Here is a 21,875-nt window from a genome sequence, read left to right as displayed (position 1 = left end):
GGCTACATATAGATAAACAATAGTATCTCACAACAGCTCCCATCTTGTCTCCTCACTTATCTGCACATCAAGTTTTTCAAATTGCAGCACACAATAGTTGCTGCGTCTCTAGGCAACCGTGACGTTCAGGGTCCTTCAGCTCCCGCCACTACAGTGCAGCTGACCTTAATACTGCCTGTTTTATTTTGGCCATTATTGTCAAATTTAGTGTTGATATTTATTAAAGGCGCGTCTATCAGACAGTTCTGCATCAGATCAATACATTTAACGGCCAGATATGGGACGAGCCTGTATTTTAAGGGATGGGTGGCGGTCCTATTCAGGCTAAAGCGCCCCCTAAAGCGGGGCTAAAACGCCACTGTCTGAAACATCTGCATGGAAGAAACCGCTTGTTAAAGGGAAGAGAGTTTCCCCCACCTGTTTCTGTTCTGCTTTCATCGTCCTGATCTTTCCAGTCTGTTTGTTTTAAAACAGATTTTATCCGCTGATGTTTCTCTGATGCTGCAGTGATGCTGCAGCTGACCTGCTCGGGACATTCCTCCATTTTTAAGAGATTTCATCATCGATTGGCTGTAAATGAAACTACTTTCTGAAACCCAGAGCTAATAATCACCAAACACTCAATGATCTGAGATCTCAGCAGATCCATGATAACTGGTCGCTCTAAACCACCAAATATACAAAGTTCTGAAGCTTTCATTTATTATTTTCTGAATCAGAAAAATACATTTTATTTAGTGCATTTTGTCCTTTATATTTGTTCAAAACATTTTTACTTAGCTTTAGCATTGTAAACACTTGTGTTCAGTAGATGAAATAATATCTTTAAAGAGCCGAGGTAACCAGGGGAAGCGCTGGAAACCACTTCCTGGATAAATGTGGAAACAGAGCGCGAGACTCGGTTGAGTAATTTAAGTTTCTTTATGCACAGCTTGTGAAATATAGAGCTGACATGCAGGATTAGTTCATTTTCTCATGAAACGTTAGTGAAACATTACAGTTGGAGCCTGTTTGGTTTTGCAGGGATGATAAAGGTGGAGGAGACGGCAGACATGTTGAACAGGGAAAGAAAACTCTGAGGAAGGAAAACATTTGGTAAGTCTAAAAGACAGTTCACTGAAACGAGACAAGATCTCAGACAAGATGGTGCCGTTTGCTCAGATTTTAGGTTTGACCCGGTAAGTCAGGGGGCAGAGCCTTCTGGCAATCAGAAGGTTGCAGGTTCCATTCCTGCAGGATCTGTGGCTGCTTTGCCCTCTTCACTGCTGTTGTTTCACATCAGACAGCTGCAGCTGGCGGTGATGTTGTGTTTAAGGAATTCATGTTTCCTGTAGTCATATAATCTGTTTGTGTTGTAAAATGCCAGTAAATGACTGAATTTACTGACATCATCATCTTTTGTTAAAAACGATGAAGCAATGATGGAGCGTCGCTCCGAAATGAGAAACGAGGAATCAGAACGGCGTCAGGCTCACTTATCACAAACCACAGTTTGGTTTTGATTTGTTCAGTGAAATATTTAGTAACATTATACAAAAACAAATCCAGTTTTGTTCTCCAGCTGATTAAGTTTTTCACTCTGAAGTTCCCAAAACATTTCAGACAAGTTCAGTAGGATAAAGACGTGATGGAAGACATTTATAAACGGATTTTATTTTGTGTGTCAGTCATTTCTGAGAGGTTTTAGGTTTGGTCGTTCTGTTGTTGGATCCATGAACGATGTCCGAGATCTGCAGCAAGTTGCTGCAGCAGCAGGACGGTTGCTGCTGCAGCAAATCAAAGTTCCTGTTACTTCAAACACACCAGAAATCAAACCCAAACGTCCTCCAGTGATTCACTGAAGAGTCACGTTTTCCAGGTCCTGCTTCAGTCCCAGGAATATTCTCCAAAAATTCAACCAGTAATGAAGGTTTAACATCTAACAATAAAAGTTTTATAAATCATTCCAGGTAAAGTTTACCTGAATAAATACAAATGCAGCTTCAGAACAAACCCAGTCAGGCCAGTCAGGCAGATGGTGTGATAAAGTTTTCTGGAGTGTCATGATTGCATGAACGCCATCGTTAAACAGAAACGATGTTTCCAGAGAGGCAGAAGGTTTTCAGCTTCCTGCTTCTTTGTTTTTCCAGGCAGAAACGATGACGACTAAAGAGCTGCTGGTAGAAACCCTGGACCAGCTGAGTCCAGGAGGTTTCCAGGACTTCAAGCTGTTCCTGGTGGCAGAAAAGTTTTTACCTCCCAGCTCCCAGAGGGAGCTGGAGGCAGCGAGCGCGCAGGCTGTGGTGGAGCTGATGATGAGGATGTGCAGAGGAAGGTGTGTGGAGCAGACCAGGAAGATTTTACTGAAGATGAGGCGTCAGGACCTGCTGCACAGGCTGGCAGGGGTCAGAGGTCAGGAAGCCCCGAAGAGTTTCCATTATTTTAGTGTCATAATCTTAATAAAAGGTTTAAAAATAAATTTTTGTGCTTCTATTTTAGAGAATCCACCTTTAATCCAGAGAGTAAGTCACATCACTTCAGCCACATCAACACCTTTCAGTTATGAAAGATAGAAATATTCTCACACAGAACAAAACAGTAAAACATCGTCAAATATGCAGATTTTATCCATCCATCCATTTCCTGATCACCCTTCTCCCTCACGGGGTCAGGAGGTGCTGCTGCCTCTCCAGCTGCGTTCCGGGCGAGAGGCGGGTCACCTGGACGGGTCACCTGGACGGGTCACCTGGACGGGTCACATCTAACGACCCGCCGACCATATTATTTAGATTACATAATAAACAGAATATCTGATAGTGAAAGTTCATTTTATGCCAATAATAAAACTGCAGTTCTGTAAAACAAGCAGCTGTTTTAATAATAATAATAATAATAATAATAAGTGTATTATTTCCTCGTCTCTGACTCGCCAGGCCGGAGCCATGGCGTCGGTTCTGGAGCTGCTGATGGAAACGCTGTCGGCTCTGAGCGACGGCGGCCTGAGGGAGTTCTGGGAGCGGTACCTGCTGCTAGAACCTTCAGCAGCAGGTACCGCTCCCGGGTCAGCGCCGCTGGGGACCGACCCGGAGATCTACCTGGAGATCGACCCGGAGATCGCAGCGATCTCATTGGTCCAGAGTCACGGCAGGCAGTCTGTGGACGTCACCAGGACGATTTTGGTGGACATCAACCAGAACCATCTGGTCCAAAGTCTGCTGGACTGCAGGCCGAGACGCAAAGGTAAGAGAATAAAAGTGAGACGAGTTAAATCATTTCATGTTGATCTCTTTGCTTTTGTCCCAATCAGAACCACATGATGATCGTCTGTCAGCGCTGATCCACAAAGTGAGTAAAATCCTGAATGATGCTGGTTTAGATTCTCTATCTATGGGTCGGATGTTCAAAGGAAAGGAGACCGACTGAAACACAAGCCAGGATCACCATACCTCCTCTACCGTGTCATTTCAGCCAATCATTCGGCTTCGCTCCATGAATCTGCTCCTTCATTCGTGTGCAGCTCTGTGGTTCCGCCATCTTGTTTCTGGACGAAAACGTTTTCTCTTTCAATCCTTCCAATCAGCCAGACAGTGACCTGACCTTTGACCTTTTAGCTGCTGACTTAAGACAGACAGCAGATAATTCATGAATTGGATTTTTCTGTTCCAGTTTTTCCTGAATTACTGCTGAATAAATAAAAATAGCCAAAGTTAGTTGTTTTGTTCGAACGCTGAGCTGAAAGTTGCTTCTCTGACGTTTGAGCTAAGAATCCATTTTACTGATCATCACTGCATGTTTGCATCAGATGGTTCAGTTTACAGAATGTTATTGAGATTGTGCTTCTTAAAGGCATTTATTATGTAATAAAAACAATTAACTGCCATGTTTTTGTTATTTCCAGGCAGCAACGATGGCGGCTGTGAAAGAGCTTCTGCTGGAAACTCTGACGGATTTGAATCATTTAGATCTGGCAAATTTCAAGATCTTCCTGAACTTTGAGTCCTTCCAGAACAAATTTCCACTAATCTCATGGAGCGATCTGAAAAAGTCAAACTGTAGAGATGTGGTGGGCCTGCTGATGAGCACATACGGCCAGCGGTGTTTGGAGGCGACCCGGCAGGTTCTGACGGACATGAACAGAACCGACCTGCTGGAGAAGCTGCCGGAGAAAAGCTGGGAAGGTGAGCTGCAGTTTTTCATGCTGCCGCGATGTGACAGCGGTTTCCTGGATCTGCTGAGGATCTGCTGAGGATCCACAGGGATCCACAGGGATCCGCTCTGAGTTACATTAACTCTCAACATTAAAACATCCTGTCTGCTGGTTGGTTGGAGATATTCTGGTTCTGGTTTTCCAACATGCTGTGCAGAACTCAGAGACTTTATTGTTCCTCCAGTTGGTCGTCAATAGGAACTGTATTAATGATCATCACATCTATTTTCCCCAGAGAAAGTTTCTGTGGAGGAGCTTTGGCCCGGACTGATCCACAGAGTGAGTCATCTGACAGTCGGCTTCTTGCTTTAAAACGGGTTGAATGTGAAACATGTTAGTTTTTTCTCTGCTCAAAGGACATTTTGCAACTCGGTTCTTAAGCCGCTGTTGTTCAGGATCTGGAATCAAAACGTATCAAAATGTTTGAGCAAAAAACAATGATTTGTTTTTGCCTCCAGGTTGAAGCCATGGAGTCGCTCATCGCGCTGCTGCTGGAGACTCTGGGTGATCTGAGCGAAGAGGAGCAGCTGTTCTTCATCGCGTGTTTGGTCAGAGTCGGCGCGACGTGGCAGACAGACTGCTGGCCGTCAGAGAGCTGCGGCCCGCTGTGCTTGTGATGGTGCAGATGTTCGGCCTGCGGTCTGTGGAGACGACCAGGGAGGTTTTGAAACGGATGAGGAGAACAGATCTGCTTCAGGACGTCTCAGCTTCCACAAGACGGCAAGCAAGTAAGCAGTAAAGATGAAACCTTAAAGATGTTGGTTAATCTTCTGCTTCGGTGTGATGTCTGAAGCTCTGCCTGGTTTTCCCCTCAGAGAAACTCTCAGCGGACCAGAGAGGCTCTGCTGCTCTGCAGAAAGTGAGGAACGACTGTTTTCCTGCTCAGCCTTCGTTACAGAATACGTGTTATCACTTTGGCCATGAGATTCTGTTGATTTACAGACAGTCGGGACTTCAGAGGAAGTATTCTAATGAGCATATTTGTGTTGCTGTTTTTGTTGCAGGTGGCTCTGATTGCAGCTTTCAAACAGCTGCTCACAGAAATCCTGAGTGACTTGAAGAAAAAGGAGCTGGAGAACTTCAAGAAGTCGCTGCGCTCAGCCCTCAGCCTCTCTGGGAAAAACCTCTTGAATCCTTCCATGAGGCTGAGATTTGGACCTTCGGTCCCAAACGTGGTGAATGAGATGGTGGAGGAGTTGGGCCTGCAGTCTGTGAGGTTTCCATGCAGGTTTTACTGGACGTAAACAGGAGCGATCTGGCAGAGAGGCTCCTGGAGACCAGCTCAGGTCTGAAAGGTAAGTCACATAAATCTGGGTTCAGATGTAGCAGCATGCAGCCTGAAGGCCTCAGCTCTTCCTAGGATGGAGAACATCGGTCCTGATGTTTGAACCTGGAAACACCTCCAGGCCAACATAGGGGCCAACATGGGGGCCGTCATGGAGGCCATCATGGGGGCCAACATGGGGGCCAACATGGGGGCCGTCATGGAGGCCGTCATGGAGGCCATCATGGGGGCCAACATGGGGGCCAACATGGAGGCCATCATGGGGGCCAACATGGGGGCCAACATGGAGGCCATCATGGGGGCCATCATGGGGGCCAACATGGGGGCCAACATGGAGGCCATCATGGGGCCAACATGGGGGCCGTCATGGGGGCCAACATGGGGGCCGTCATGGGGGCCAACATGGGGGCCAACATGGAGGCCATCATGGGGGCCAACATGGAGGCCATCATGGGGCCAACATGGAGGCCATCATGGGGCCAACATGGGGGCCATCATGGAGGCCATCATGGGGCCAACATGGAGGCCATCATGGGGGCCAACATGGGGGCCAACATGGAGGCCATCATGGGGGCCACATGGAGGCCATCATGGGGCCAACATGGAGGCCATCATGGGGCCAACATGGGGGCCATCATGGAGGCCATCATGGGGCCAACATGGGGGCCATCATGGGGCCAACATGGAGGCCATCATGGGGGCCAACATGGGGGCCAACATGGAGGCCATCATGGGGCCAACATGGAGGCCATCATGGGGCCAACATGGAGGCCATCATGGGGGCCAACATGGGGGCCAACATGGAGGCCATCATGGGGCCGTCATGGAGGCCAACATGGAGGCCATCATGGAGGCCATCATGGGGGCCAACATGGAGGCCAACATGGGGCCAACATTGAAGCCATCATGGGGGCCAACATGGGGGCCAACATGGGGCCATCATGGGGGCCAACATGGGGTCCAGGACCCACTGAGGGGGTTAAAGGGACAGGAACCATGTTTTCGCTGCACCAGCATCAGTCTGCTGCCTCCAATGTTTTATTGATGGAAATGTTTCATGGTTTTCTTGTTATTCTTCATTTGAAATGAATTTAAGATCTTCGGATCATTCTGCTTTGCATTTCTTCAGGAAAGGTGTCCATTGCTGAATATGAGAGAGTGGTCATGCTGAACACGGTAAGTGAAGCGTCCTGTATTTCTGGAGCTTGTTGCTAAGAGAACAAAGTGAAGCAGGAGTCATGGCTCCAATTTCTTCCACAAATCATAAGATAAGAAAAGCAGGACCAGCACATTTCCTCCCTCCATGTTTCTGCAATCAGAGAGACACAAGAACAGAATCAGAATTTGAAGGCAAATGTTTCCTAGTTTACAGAAAATGAAGCAAATAAAACTTCCTGTCAAGATCCAGAGAAATAATTGAACAAGGTCTCAAACATTCCAGTTCCAGCAAAGATGGCTGTGAAAAGCGTTCTACTGAAGGTGATGAAGGAGTTGGGCCACAGCGACATCTGGAGGTTCAAACGGTTACTGCAGTTCACATGTTTCCAGAAAAGCCTCCCAGAACTCCCAGTCAGCGTGCCGTGGCCCATGGACCGGCCCGGCAGCGCGGATCCGGGACGGGAGGGACCGGCAGACCTGGTGGATCAGATGGTTTGGAGGCTGGGAGGGGAGTCTGTGGCTGTGGCCCAGCAGGTTCTGATGGACATGAACAGAACTGATGTGCTTCAGAATCTGGCCGGGATCAGATCCGGATCAACAGGTTGGACTTTACAGGAAGAATTATCAGTGTGTTTATAAAGTTATAGATTTTCAAAAGTTCCTCTTTTCCTTTTCCTCAGAGGAGTTTCAGTCTGTGTTGTTCCAGAAAGTGAGTAAAGCTTCATTTCCTCAGGTTTATTTCATTTAAAACATCTTCAGAGTGTTAAACTGATGTCTTCTGGAAAAGTGTAGAGCTAACAGTCGGTCCAAACTGCAGCTCCATAAAACTGAACCATGGAGACCATAAGCCGGTCGTGATCAGAACCGTCTCTCTACTGGAAGTCTAGAAATGAATAACTCTTCACACACTGGATTCCTGAAACAGAGACTGGACTTTAGCTCGGTTGGTTCTGCAGCGCAGGACATCCTCTGACAGACTTTGGGAATCTGATGGAGCTTGAGGAGGATTCGGGTCTCAGGTCTGAGCAGACAGTCTCTGTTTGGTTCTGTTAATTAAACCAAACGTCTCGTTAACTGAGAGGACATTGTTACAGTAAACTGTACAGGCAGAGAAGGCCTGAAAGTTCCCTCTTTTTTATAGTTGTTTTACATTTTAAGTTACCTGACTAAGGTGTTTAACACTTTCACAGTTTTCTCATTTGTTCAGATGTACTGAACCAGCAAATGATCTGCTTCACTCTGCAGGAAGCGAGTCTAACAGCAATGATGGAGAAACTTCTGGAAACGTTTGAAGATTTAGGTGAAGCAAAGTTTGAACATTTTCAGAGAGTCGTCCAGAAGAGCCTGTCCAGGAAAGCCGGGAGAAGAACGCCAGCCGTGGCTGTGGAGACGGGGAGGAAGCTGAAGCTGGCGGAGCTGATGTTGGAGCAGCTGGACGAGCAGACGCTGGACATGGCGGCGCTGGTTCTAAAGAAGATTCATCGCTCTGACTTGGTGCAGAAGATCTCAGGAGGAAACCCAGCAGGTGAGAGCAGATCCTGAATAAACCGGTTTACTGACGGATCCGTTACCAACAGCCAGGATGTTTTCATGTTCATCATCTGAGCCTCAAGTAACTTCAGATAAATGAAACTAAATAATCTGGTTGTTTCTGCAGCAGGACCTCCAGGGGTCACCAGGGGTCATGAGGGAGTGAAGGTAGTTTCTCAGGCTTTGATTTGTGATATTTATATTTTATTTATTAGCTCATCTGTGAGAAAAGTGAGTGAGCAGCATCTGATCTGTGTCCTGCAGCTGGAGTCCAGCTGCTGGACTGAACTGGTACCGGAGGTGAACCAGACAGAAAGTCCAACCTACAGGTGAAGCAGCATCAGATCTGCTGCTCAGGAAATGCCACAATTCAAATCAACGATTCCTCAACATCTTTATGTCAGCCTCCAGAGTGAAGCTGGACTCTTTGAGTGCAGCATCTCCGGTCTGCGCTGGTTCTGTTCAGAACGGGTCGTCTTTAGGTTCCGGTTCTGCTCCTGGGACGACGGACACATGGACAGGATGGAGAGCAGAGGATACCGGCCTGCTGGTCCTTTACTGGACATCAGTGTGATTACTGGGAGGATGGCGGCGGTGTTCCTGCCCCACTGGATCTGTGTCGGTAGGAGAACATGATGGTACCAAACCGTTGGACGCCGTTGATCCAAAACTTTTGCTCCTCTTTGTGTTTCCTGCAGACGACGTCCCTGAACCTTTGGAGCACTTTGCTGTCCTCCACATGGACCACTGTGGAGACGCTGTGGAGAAAGTCTCTGAGGTCTCACCGTCACACGTCAGACTGACTGAACCCGTTTTCTCTCCGAGGGCGGTTCTGATGAGAGCCGGCTTTCCTGTGAAAGTTTACTGCAACGTGCTGCTCTATCGGACCAACACGGCTTTCCTCACGCTGCATGTTTACCTCGTCCCACGCGACCCGGCTTTACAGCAGGTGATCATGGGTCAAACAGAACCAGCTTCTGAAACATCAGAACTTCATCTTGGTTTTATTTATAGGCAATGGACCAGAAGGAAACGTCTTCTGGATACAGAGTGATCCAAAAGCCCGACCCGGAGAAGTCCCTGAAAATGAACGAATTCTTCTTTCTCACATCGGATCTGGAGGCTGCAGAAGTTTCTCCTAAAGTGGGTTTGAAACGGGTTTAATGTTTCACATCCAGGTTCCCGTCAGATTGGGAACGTTTCTGCATGCAGTGAAGTCAGCTGATGGTACCAGAACACGAGTTCAGATGAGAATCCTTTGAGGTTCTGACCCGGTTCTCCTGTCTGCTTCCAGACGGGAATTAAACTCCGATATCCCAGAGGAAAGCCAAACTTCTTTGAGGTTTATGTTGAAAATGCAGACAGAACCTTCAGTCTGACACTCAGAGCCGACGGACAGGACCAGCCGGTTTGGGAATGTTCTGTTCGGAAAGGTCCGGTTCACATTCATTTCATATTCATTCACAACAAAAGGCTCTTTAGGGAAACTCAGCTGAAATATTCCTGTTTCAGATGAGTATCAGAGCAGCAGCCAAGCACAAGGTAAGCTCAGAAGTATTCATACCCCACTAGCCACACAGGGGAAGTGCAGACCGTTTGAAATGTTTGTGAAAAATCTGAAGGTTTTTCTCCGCAGAGATACAGAGTGTGGATGAACATCTGGCTGAAATGATGCAAAGAGTGAGTGAGAGATTTTTCTGACATTGCACAGCACTTTGAGCAGGAAGCAGTTACAGATCTTGTGAATGTTTAGGCAGCGATCATCACATCAGACAAGGAGATGCTTTTAAACCTGATGAAAGACCTGAAGCAAGAGGAGCTGAAAGGCTTCAAATGGTTCCTGAAGAACAGGGACGTGAGCTCAGGCTGCCCACAGATCCCAGTGAGCCTCCTGGAAGAGGCGGACGCCTCCGACCTGGTGGACCTGATGATGAACACCTACAGCCGCGGGGCTGTGCTCCTCACCCAGGACATCTTTAAGAAGATCAGCAGGAATGATCTGGTGGAGATGTTTCCAGGCACCAGCTGTAAAAGGAAATGTAAGAACTTCTGAATTTAATGGAAGTCACTGATTTCCACATGCTGCTGCATGGATGAAGTTTGTTTGGGTCGGCTGCTCTGACCTTTGGATCATCTGCTGTCTGGCTCCACAAATGAGGCTGATTCCTTTATAACCAGGTGGAGGAAATCACTTTACAAGTGTTTTAGTGTTTTCACCTTAAATACCATGCATGTTAGTATTTTATGTTATAATCAGAAAGTCCCATGTGGATCAGACTTTCATGATGCCCATGACTGACCCAGCTGGGGGTTCTGGTTCTGTTCTGTTTCTGTTCTGGTGGGAGGACGTCTGTCAGGTTCTGTCAGGTTCTGACAAACATCATTCATGTACATTTTGTTCCTGCTGCTTTTTATCTGCAAGGAAAATGGTTTAGTCTCACATCCATGAAATAAATCATTAAATTACAGAAACTTTTAACTGCATGAGAACAAAAATGCTGCTGAAATGTGCGGCACAAATAACATTTCATTGATTGATTGATTGACAAAACAAGAACATTTCCTCTTTCTGCTTTTCTTAAAAGTTCTCCACTTTTCTGTTGAGTATTTTTGGAGAATGGTTTTGGTTCAGCGTCTCGCACCGTTCTGCAGATATTTATCCTGAGAATCGATCTGTTCGCAGTTCATCTGCGTTTCCTTCATGGAGAATTAAAATTCCCAGATTAACAAGCCGGATGTGTGAGACGTCCAGATGAGAGCAAAACTGCATAAAGTTACTATTGTAATGTAACTGAGGCTTTTAAATCTTTCTATGTTTCTGCTACAATATTGTTGGAAACTAAACATGGTTTATTTTCATTTGGGTTTGATGTTCCACTGAGTTAAACAACCAGAGGAATTATGACAGTGTCAGGTTCTGTGTTTTTTCTGTGTTTTTATTCCAAATTTCTGTGTCCTGAGTCTCCTCGTTGTCCTGTCTTCCCCTTGATTGTTCCCAGGTGTCGTTCCCTTGATTACCCTCAGTGTATTTAGTCCCTCCTGTGTCCTCTGTTCCTCGTCGGGTCCTTGTCAGATTGTCAGATTGTCCTTGTTGTGTTTACCGCCTGTATGACCAGTTGCTACCGGCGTTGAGCCCTGGCTTCCGCTCAGCCGTGCTGCCTGGCCGCGGACTCTGTTCACTGTGTTTTTGTGGACTATTTTCATTAAATATTTCATCATTCACCATATCTGGGTCTCCAGCGTGCTGCCTCACCACCGCCACCACACCACTTCATGACAGACAGTTTACTTTGTCTCCTGAAAATAAGTTTTCACGCCATGTTTGTTTTGCTCCAGTGGAGACGCAGGCAGGAGGGCAGTCAGGGGTCAGAGGTCAGGCTGAGGTGAGCTCAGTGATCGGCTGCTGCCAGTTTGGACCGCAGCCTGACCGGAGCTCCTCTGTCCGAACCGAGGAGGCTCCTGAACTTTGACCCCACGGCGGGTTTAGTCACCAGACCAGCAGTGAACTGGTTTTACTCCTGATGGGTTTAATATGTGGGACCAGTTTGATACCTGATTTACTTTACATGTTATGTAATTTATTTGTAACAAAAACTGAATTTAAGGAAATAAAATGAAGTTTTTCTCCATCAGATTCGTCAGTTTTCATATCAAGTTTCAGAACTTGGTGGTTTTTGTTGAAGCTTTTATGTTTTTATAGCGTCTTGATCGGAAATATCATCTGCAGATGTTTTCAATAAAGCTTACAAAAAAAAAGTGTTGCATTGTTTCCTCCTCTGAAGTGAAACTTCCTCAGGCTCCTCCCCTTCTTTCAGTGTCGGTTCGGGTTCTGCTACGTTGGTTCGGGTTCTGCTCCAGAGAAATGCCTCGCAGCGTCAAGCAGCTTCTGGCTGAAACCCTGGAGGACCTGAGCAAAGACAACCTGGACAAGTTCATCTTCCAGCTGCTGGACCGCAGAGAGGAGCCGCGGGTCAGACGCTGCAGGGTGGAGGGCAAGAGCCGCCTGGAGGTCGTGGATGTTCTGGTCTCCACCTTCACGGAGGACCAGGCTGTGGACGTCACCGTGGAGATCCTGAGGAGCATCAGCTGCAAGCAGCAGGCGGAGAGACTCAGTGAGTGAAACGAGCAGAGACAGAGACCAGAGACAAGAGACCAGAGACAAGAGACAGAGACAAGAGACCAGAGACAAGAGACAAGAGACAGAGACAAAGACCAGAGACCAGAGACAAGAGACAGAGACCAGAGACAGAGACAAAGACTAGAGACCAGAGACAAGCATCGAGATTTAGAAACGAGTTAAAGTTCAGAGAAACCAAGAAAACAAACGACAGACCCGATATTAATTCAATAAATGCATTTTACTTATTTAATTACATTAAAATGTTTCTTATTTACCTACAGAAAACAAAATGTAACTTATTTTCACGCGAAGCTTTAAATGAAACTACATTTTAAGTCCCGATGATCTTTAGCGCCCTCTAGTGTCTGTTTCAGCTGCTGCAATGTAATGGTTTATTAATGATGGAAAACAGTTTGATAATCAGGGCAGAATCAAATGTTTGACCAGGTTCAAAATGTCTGCAGAATATCCAGGCAGGCGGAAAAACTGAAAAACGTTTGTAAAGATTTTCCCTGAAATGGTGACGGATTGTCTTACATGAACGTTTCTGATCTGTTTTCTAGTCCAGGAGAAACAAAGTGGATGACGGCGGCTGCTTTTACGGTGAGTTTCTCTGAAACGTGTTTCATTCTTAATGAAACTTGAGCGTTTCCACAGGAACCTGATGTTTGTGTTGCAGGAGCTGCAGATGATGGAGGTGAAACCAACGTTTCTGCAGAAACCAGAGGAAGTTCAGCTGCAGAATCATTAAAATCATAAAGTGCAATGAATTTACTTTTTATGATGTTTTCCTCCAACTTCTGGAGATAAATAAATGTTTTCATCTGGAATAATGTGATGCTGGTGCTGGGAACGTTTCTTTGTTTAAATGAAAATAAAAGCATATTTTTACAAACATTTTGTTCAACCTGCAGTTTTGTGTTTTTATTGTTTGACTTTCTTCCTGTTGCAGCCTGAAAACGTTGCCCTCTCTGCATGCAGCTGTAAAAATGGCTGCTGTTCCCAGGCTCTTCCTCCCAGACAGGATCGGCTGCTTCCTGTGTAAAAATGTTTTGTTCCTCCTCACAGAAACTCGTCCCGTCTGTGACTAACATTCAAAGGAGGGAGGAGTTCATAAAAACACTGTAAAATTTCACACAGTAAATATAAAATGTTATAAATGCCCCGTCCTGTAACCTGCAGTCTGAGCTTTTCCCATAAAACTGCTGGCTGTAGATGAAACGACCTTTGACCTGAGCCAGTTTTCCAGGATGTGTCCTGCAGATGCACGAAGTCGTGAGGCGTTCAGGAGCGTTCAGTGGAAGGTTCATCAGAAGAGAGCGTGTGTGTGTGTGTGTGTGTGTGTGTGTGTGCGTGCGTGCGTGCGTGCGTGCGTGCGTGCGTGCGTGCGTGTGTGTGTGTGTGTGTGTGGTGTGTGTGTGTGTGTGTGTGTGTGTGTGTAGGTGGTGTAGCTGACTGTGTGCCAGATGTTTATGACAGGACTAACAAAAGAGGCGTTTTTTTAGCTGCCAGGTATTTTATGTTCTGATGGAACCGGTTAGTCGTTCATTTGCTCAGTGGATTTTCATTTGTTTATTTTTGAACTTCTGCAGCTCAGTGGGGAATAAACGAGCAGAAAACATTGTTAAAATAATCAATACAGGATTAATACATGAGTAATCCAGTGATTAGTATTGTATTAATTAGTGGAAAAGGCTGATAGGAAATAATAGTGTTTACTGTTCATGGTTCATCTTGGAGAACATGCTGTACATTTCCTGTAAAGCTGCTGATCACATGACCTCACAATGCAAAATGCCCGCCCTTCCCTTCTCCACCTCTGGAGACCATATGATGTTCAAACATCCAGATGTTCAAACATCCAGATGTTCAAACATCCAGATGTTCAAACATCCAGAGTCATGTGGAGATCTATCATGTCTTTCTGTCCAAGTTCAGAGGAAACATGTCAGCCTGCACATGCGGGTCCACTAGGTGTGTAACATGTTCACAACGGAAGCCTCCATGGTGCCTTCAGGGACCTCCAGCTGCCGGAAAACTGTTTTCCAATAAGAAAAAAGATTCAGCGGCACTTTCAGAAACATCATTATCTTTAATCATGTATTAATTATGTATCAATCATGTATTAATTATATATTAATCATGTAGCTATTAATTATGTATTAATCATGTATTAATTATGTATCAATCATGTATTAATTATGTATTAATTATGTATTAATCGTGATTATCAGAGGAATTTGCCATTTTCGTGAATTTCAGGAAGTTATTGTCGAAACTTCATTTTCCCACAACACCGAAACGCGTCACGTCAACAGAAACGGACTGGCGTGAGAATCTGACATCGGAACATCTGGATCATCCTGAGAAATGCCTCCGAAAACGGCCAAGAAGATTTTAAGTAACAAACTGGAGGATCTGTCAGGAGACAACCTGAAGAAGTTCCGAACAGAACTACTGGACCGGAAGGACGGAGTTCGGACCAGCCAGGTGGAGGGAAAGGACTTCATGGAGATTTCAGACGTGATGATCAACGTTTACTCGGAGAAAAAAGCGCTGAAGGTGGCGGAGGAGATCCTGAGAGAGATCCGCTGCAATCAGGCCGCGGACGATCTGGGTCAGTATCTGCTCTGGTTCCGGACCCGCTGGGTCAGTATCTGCTCTGGTTCCGGACCCGCTGGGTCAGTATCTGCTCTGGTTCCGGACCCGCTGGGTCAGTATCTGTCTGGTTCCGGAGGGAAAATCAAACATTTCTCTCGTTTTACGCTCAAAATGCAACATGTTGGATCCAATGTGGTCCAACAGAGACAACCGGAACCACCGCGTCTCTTTTTTACTTTCACTTTGACTTTCACTGCTGATCCAAACATCCGAACATCAGTTTCCTTCTTTTGGCTCCAACTCAGTAGAAACTAAAGAAAAACTAAAACTCTGAACATCAGCATGAGAAGCTCAGCAGTTTGGTTCTGACTGCCTGGAAGCTTCGGGTTCGGTTTAGTTCTGGATCGGTACTGGTCCAAACTGCAGCTCGTGCGCTAAAGTGGCGCATTTGGACGGCTCTGTCTGTCGGAGCCAAACATCATGCAGAAACATCCGGGACATTTAATATGAATATATTTAATATATCTAATATCTAACTTTATGGAAACAATCAGACAAAAAGCACACACACACACACACACACACACACACACACACACACACACACACACACACACACACACACACACACACACACACACACACGCACACGCACGCACACACACACACACTGAATTTGGTTTTGTTCTTATTCTCTGATTTTGTATTTTTATTTTTTGCAGTTGCAGAAGCTGAACAAGCAGGTTTGTTTAGTTCTGCTGGTGGATCCAGTGATGGTGAGTCATTATTTTTATTCTTTTTAAAGACAGGCGTCTGGGTTGTTTGGGTTCTTTGTTTCAGCATAAAGCTAGAAAACATGAAGCTACGCAGGAATGTTGGTGCATAACTTACTTTAAATCACATCCACTTTATTCTGAAGATAGAAATCATTTACAGAATGAACTGCAGCAGATCTGCGTGTTTCTGTGGTAAAGTGTTCACACACCTGTGGTGCTGAAAACACAGCGATACTTTTCTGCCTTGTGAGAAGCAGAAGGAGAACCGGAGGCTGAACAGCAGACGGGCCGGCCGCTCTGGACCCAACGGGACATTTTGACCCCAATTCATTCACCTCAGACCTCAGACTTCATTTGATTAGAGAATTAAAACATCATAATATGTTTTCTCCAACATATTATGATGTTTCTAAGTTTCTAAGTTATTTAAGTGCCCAAAGGCCTGTATTATTATTATTATTATTATTATTATTATTATTATTATTATTATTATTATTATTATTATTTTCATTTATAATAATAAATGAAAATAATTCATTTATTTAGTGGTATAATGGTGCATTATACCAAAATGCACCATTTTTAATTTGTAAACAACATTTGATTATGAATAAATATTATACTTGTTCAATCAATTTGTTGGTGAAATCTAACAAACATATTTCTACAAATCAGCAAAAATTTGATCAAAGAAACAAAAATTCTAAATTCCAATTTTCACCAAAGTATCAATAAGTCCAAAGTAACAAACTGGATGTCAAAAGCAAAATGCTAATCAGCTCTCTATTCGTGTGTCAGGCTGTAAATGGTTTTACTGGAAATGCTTCCTGGTTCCAGACGCTGCATGTGGCAGGAAGTCGCTCCTGATTGGTTCGTTAGAGAGGATTTCTGTCAGATTGTGTGAACCTGGTCAGCAGGTGGAACCTGCTGGTTCTTCTTTCTGAACTCAGTTAAATGAGGATGAAACCGGTTCATCCTCATTTTGACTCCTTTAAGACGATTTATTTCTCCTCACATTCCTTCACGTTCCTCCCAGAAAAACTTCTGGATTAAAGTGAGAAGCTGTCGAGTCACAAGCTAAACAAACTCAATAAAACTATAAATGCACATCATCTGAATATCAGAAGGAAATGAAAGTTTAAACAAAATGTACAGAAACATGAAGGGGTGAAACGGTTTTCCGACTGATAACCACAGCCTGAGATTTAGGCTGTGGATCAACTAAGATCAGCGCAACGCTAAACCCTTCAACAAAGCTTCACAAACAATATGAAATTGCAGATTGGACACTGAACATGTCCTGTTTTCTGTCCTCAGGGGAACATTTTGTGGACAGACACAGGACTGATCTGATCCAGAGAGTCACCGCCGTCCCGGCCGTTTTGGACAAGCTCTTAAAAGCCAAAGTTATCCAGGATGAGACGTATGATGAGATACTGGCGCTGCGGCCGTCCCAGGTCCAGATGAGGACGCTGTACAAATATGTGAAGGCAGGAGGCCCGGCGGCTAAGGATCTCTTCCTCAAAATCCTGAAGGAGGAGCAAAGTTTTCTCATCGATGACCTGATGAAAAAATAGATCCATCTAATTTAACCGAATGAAAACATTAAAAGCATTTTTAATGTAGAAGAATAAAGAGTTGCTTGTTTTGTTTCTGTGGGTTTTATCCTCTGCAGGAGAAGCAAACCTGTCACAACAGACCAGATTTCTCCTTTTCTCGCTTCCTGTCGCTGGCTGCCAGAACATTTTATGAAACTTTAGCTTCTGACACTTTTCCACTCCTTAAAGCTGTGCAGTGAAACGTTGTGGGGAATCATTTTAAAATCATTTTGTTTCCTGGATGTTTTCCTCGCAGCGTCGCTCTGGCGGCTCTGCAGCTTTGATTTTTGATTTTAAGTCTCTTTGATTTTCACTGGTTCAGATTTTCTTCGTGTTGAAGAATAAACTAAATATTTGCATTACAGCTGCATGACTTCAGGAATATATTTGATTATGAAACTATAGCTGAAAATTGTGACATTGATGATATTTGCATTGCCATGGAGACACTCCAGGTGTCACCAGGTGAGTCTGTGTCATTGATGTGCAGAGCATGAACAGAAGACTCATGAAATATTAGATTTTTTAATATTCTATTTTCCAGTGCAGCTGTGATGATTAAGATTCACTAATAAACATCGATACATTAATATAACGTCACATTTTCTATCTGGATTTTAACAACATAACAGTAAATTCAGCTCAATCAGAAACTAAAAACATTTTCAACTAAATTTAAATTTTGTTTAATTTTAGTTTAGATAAAAGCAGAAATGACAACATTTTTCTTCCAACACCTGCAGAAAGAAAAATATAAGGAATATTTTCCTTTTACCAAATTATTTTTTTTACTTAGCCACAAACTAAACGTATTTTATTTTTGTCTTTTTCCATCAAAATCTGGAAAAACCATCAAACCTTTTTCAAGTAAACATCAATTATGTGTCTTTTCTCATGAAGCATTTTAAACAGCCGTTGTACTGAAATTATAATCTTATGGTTTTAATATTTCCTTCTGATTGAAACAATATTTGTTAAAACAATTAATTTCTGTGAGGAATGCACATGTTTGTTGCTTCAGAGATAAATGTTTTCTACATTTTTTGAAAAGATGATGGTCTTTCTGGAAGTGCAGCTGGGCTCCTTCCTGTTTATAACAACAGGTTCAGTGTAGCAGCAGACACTGAAGGCACCACAGACAGAGGTCCCTGAAGGCACCACAGGCAGAGGTCCCTGAAGGCACCACTGACAGAGGTCCCTGAAGGCACCATAGACAGAGGTCCCTGAAGGCACCACTGACAGAGGTCCCTGAAGGCACCACAGGCAGAGGTCCCTGAATGCACCACAGACAGAGGTCCCTGAAGGCACCACAGGCAGAGGTCCCTGAATGCACCACAGACAGAGGTCCCTGAAGGCACCACAGACAGAGGTCCCTGAAGGCACCACAGACAGAGGTCCCTGAAGGCACCATAGACAGAGGTCCCTGAAGGCACCACAGACAGAGGTCCCTGAAGGCACCACAGACAGAGGTCCCTGAAGGCACCACAGGCAGAGGTCCCTGAAGGCACCACAGACAGAGGTCCCTGAAGGCACCACAGACAGAGGTCCCTGAAGGCACCACAGGCAGAGGTCCCTGAAGGCACCACAGACAGAGGTCCCTGAAGGCACCATAGACAGAGGTCCCTGAAGGCACCACAGACAGAGGTCCCTGAAGGCTCCATAGACAGAGGTCCCTGAAGGCACCATGGACGCAAACAGCCAGTTGGACCTCCAGTCTGCAGACTGGTCCGTTCAACCTGAACTTCAGCAGGACGGTTCTGCAGCGTCACGTTTACTGCTGGAGGTCAAAGGTCAAATTGATCTCCTGCATGGTTCATGCTCAGTGAACAGTGTGTGAACCAGCTGGCAGCTGCCGTGGTTACAGTGTGAACTACAGGCCGATGCTGCAGAAACACAAACTGGAACATAAATAAATTGTAAACCTGATCAATGCAACCAAGCAGTGAAATCATCCAAAATAAAATCTGCTCAGATCGCAGTTTTCTAATCCAGAAAACCTTCATGTTGTTCTTTAGGCGATTTGTAAGCAGTGGCGGAGCTAGACTTTTTTTCAAGGGGTGGCCAAAGGGTGAGCAAGGCTTTATCAGAGGGTAAATATACAAATGATGAATGAAAGGAAACAAATATTTTCTCACACACACACTCAAATTAAAATGGTTTATTTAACTAAGATTTGCCATGATCAAACAAGACGTTAAACGGCTCTATGGAACAGTGAACATGTAAATGTAAACTCAGAGCCCAGAATATGACCAAAAACAAATTCTCATAAATAAATAAATAAAAATAAACTGGTGCTTCTGGTGTGCAATAGGTTGTGCTGGGTGGGGGCAGTTCAGTGCCATTTCCTTCTGCTTCACTGTCTTCCTCCCCAGAGTCTGAATCTGTATCACCCTCATCTCTCTCTGGAACTTAACTGGAAATGCATAAACAGACACAATAAAAAATGCAAAAAGCATCATGCTGACCTTTAGAATTAGGCTTATTGGATTTTAATACTTAATATTTTTTCTGGCAAATCTTTGCCGATCTCATAAGTATTATATTTTAAAATTACCATTTCCAGTGGGGTGGCAGTAGGGGTGGCCAGGAGTCTGTTGGGGGTGGTAAGTGCCACCCCCCACCCCTCTGGCTCCGCCACTGATTGTAAGCAGAGGAAATGTGAAGTGAATTCATCTGCAGACTCTCAGCATTAAGCTGCTTTAGAACGGAAAACGATCAGAAAGTCCTGACTTATCCTTTTACTTTACAAGTCGAGCTTCTTCCTGGACAACATGATCATATCCAGGCCATAATCCCTCCAGCTTCTTCTGACCCGTCGACATTAAGTTCTTGTCTGGCTGTTCTGGACCTCTGAGCCCGTTTCGCTTCCTGCAGCCGATGTTTGCAGCAACATGCCAATAAGTTTAATGAAGAAAAACTATTTTTCACTATCCAACCAAAATCATCATGTCTTGCAGTAACTTTCTGTCTGAAGGTTTTAATTTACAAGGTAAAACTGTAATTCAGCTCAGAACCTGTGGATGTGGCAGAGTTCTGGTTCTGGACGAAGAGAAGAACCGGAGTCAGATGTGAGGATCTGGATCTGGATCTGGATCTGGATCTGGATCAGGATCTGGATCAAGATCTGAACCTGGATCCGGATCTGGATCTGGACCTGGATATGAACCTGGATCTGGATCAGGATCTGGATCAGGATCCGGATCCGGCTGAGGCTTGGTTTCAGGAGGCTCGCTGTGGCATGGAAGCAGGCAGGCGGTTGACGGTCTGGGTTTGGTTCTGTTGAGTCCAGAGCTGACCGAGTTCTCGGTTCTGGTAACCGATGAGTTACTGAACCAGGATCCGGTTTCCTTAACCTGAGAGAGCAAAGCATGAGGTGAGTCCAGAGCTAATGATGACGATGATGATCATCTTCCTCTCTGTCAGATTATCAACCAGCCAAACTTTCCTCATAAAAACAGCAGAAACCAGTAAAATCTAAATAATTCAAAACTGCAAAAAAAAAATATTTGGGTTCAAAATGTGAAACAAGATCAAAGTTTATAATGTCTAAAGTTTAATGATTTTCTTTTTCAGTAAAAACCTCATTTATAATAAACTTGTAAAAAAATCCACAATTCATCAACAAACAACCAAAATATGTTCAGTCATGTTCAGACATCATACTTGGTGAAATTTCCTTGTTTCTAGATTAAATGTTTCCAGTAAAAACTTCACAACCTTTTATCAAACTGACCCAAATGAATCAACTCAACGTCCAGTTTATTCCCTGTGACGCTTCAGAACCGCCGAATCCTCATCCAGAAAACCTTCATGTTGTTTTATTGTCATGGAAGATGCAGTGAAATAGGAGGAATCAGCCAACAGCGCCACCTGCTGGTTCAAAGATATAACAAACCTCAACACAATTTTCCCCTGAAATAGTTTTATTTACACAAATATTCATCAGAAACTCATCAAAATATTTTCTCCCGGTGTCTGAACCAAACACCAGGTTGTTCTTCTCTGCAGCAAAGGAGGTAGAAATGAGTTTTGTATCAAAATAATAATAATAATAATAATGCACAAAACTCTACCAGATAGTCTTATAAACAATATTTACTCTTGTCCTCTGGGCATCGGGTGAAATGCGGTTCGGAGATCTTCTCTGGTTTGAACAAAGTTTTTATTAAAAAGTTGATTTGTTTGTTTTGGTTGTTGCTGTTTCTCTGAAATGAAGCGTCTCGACATTTCCTGAAGCAGATTTATCCTCTGAGGATGTTCTGGTTCTGCCAGAGTTCCCGGCCCGGTTGGACCCGGTTGGACCCGGTTGGACCCAGTTGGACCCAGTTGGACCCGGTCGGACCCGGTTGGACCGGTTGGACCCAGTTGGACCCAGTTGGACCCAGTTGGACCCAGATGGACCCGGTCGAACCCAGTCGGACCCAGTTGGATCTGGTCGGACCCAGTTGGACCCGGTCGGACCCGGTCAGACCCGGTCAGACCCAGATGGACCCGGTCGGACCCGGTCAGACCCGGTCAGACCCAGATGGACCCGGTCGGACCCGGTCAGACCGGTCAGACCCAGATGGACCCGGTCGGACCCGGTCAGACCCGGTCAGACCCAGATGGACCCGGTCGG

The 21,875-nt window shown here is 44.9% G+C and overlaps 2 protein-coding genes across 2 annotated transcripts; both read left to right on the top strand.

Annotated features, from left to right (window-relative positions):
• Positions 1 to 7,008: 7,008 nt before the first annotated feature.
• Positions 7,009 to 11,758, top strand: LOC129353583 (NACHT, LRR and PYD domains-containing protein 1b allele 2-like). Its single transcript, XM_055022927.1, has 12 exons — positions 7,009 to 7,230; positions 7,310 to 7,338; positions 7,875 to 8,154; positions 8,287 to 8,327; positions 8,424 to 8,488; positions 8,564 to 8,781; positions 8,858 to 9,108; positions 9,174 to 9,302; positions 9,454 to 9,592; positions 9,672 to 9,701; positions 9,796 to 9,839; positions 9,913 to 11,758. The coding sequence occupies exons 1-12, from the start codon at positions 7,059 to 7,061 to the stop codon at positions 10,210 to 10,212; spliced, it is 1,698 nt and encodes a 565-aa protein (XP_054878902.1). The 5' UTR covers positions 7,009 to 7,058; the 3' UTR covers positions 10,213 to 11,758.
• A 208-nt stretch (positions 11,759 to 11,966) lies between these two features.
• On the top strand, positions 11,967 to 17,772 carry LOC129353537 (apoptosis-associated speck-like protein containing a CARD). The gene is made up of 4 exons (XM_055022890.1): positions 11,967 to 12,271; positions 14,648 to 14,896; positions 15,603 to 15,656; positions 16,974 to 17,772. The coding sequence occupies exons 1-4, from the start codon at positions 12,022 to 12,024 to the stop codon at positions 17,231 to 17,233; spliced, it is 813 nt and encodes a 270-aa protein (XP_054878865.1). The 5' UTR covers positions 11,967 to 12,021; the 3' UTR covers positions 17,234 to 17,772.
• The last annotated feature ends 4,103 nt before the right edge of the window (positions 17,773 to 21,875 follow it).

Source organism: Poeciliopsis prolifica, unplaced genomic scaffold, assembly GCF_027474105.1.
Source record: "Poeciliopsis prolifica strain line A6 unplaced genomic scaffold, Auburn_PproV2 SCAFFOLD092, whole genome shotgun sequence".
Classification (NCBI taxonomy): Eukaryota; Metazoa; Chordata; class Actinopteri; order Cyprinodontiformes; family Poeciliidae; genus Poeciliopsis; species Poeciliopsis prolifica.
This window is presented reverse-complemented; position numbering and strand designations above follow the sequence as displayed.

Excerpts from the sequence above, each read along its gene's own strand:
- LOC129353537 (XM_055022890.1), top strand. The coding sequence starts at position 12,022 with ATGCCTCGCAGCGTCAAGCAGCTTCTGGCTGAAACCCTGGAGGACCTG. Across the intron at positions 14,897-15,602 it reads TCAGGCCGCGGACGATCTGG|TTGCAGAAGCTGAACAAGCA; the intron begins GTCAGTATCTGC and ends TATTTTTTGCAG. Across the intron at positions 15,657-16,973 it reads TGCTGGTGGATCCAGTGATG|GGGAACATTTTGTGGACAGA; the intron begins GTGAGTCATTAT and ends TTCTGTCCTCAG.
- LOC129353583 (XM_055022927.1), top strand. The coding sequence starts at position 7,059 with ATGGACCGGCCCGGCAGCGCGGATCCGGGACGGGAGGGACCGGCAGAC. Across the intron at positions 8,328-8,423 it reads GGGGTCATGAGGGAGTGAAG|CTGGAGTCCAGCTGCTGGAC; the intron begins GTAGTTTCTCAG and ends TGTGTCCTGCAG. Across the intron at positions 9,109-9,173 it reads GCGACCCGGCTTTACAGCAG|GCAATGGACCAGAAGGAAAC; the intron begins GTGATCATGGGT and ends TTTTATTTATAG.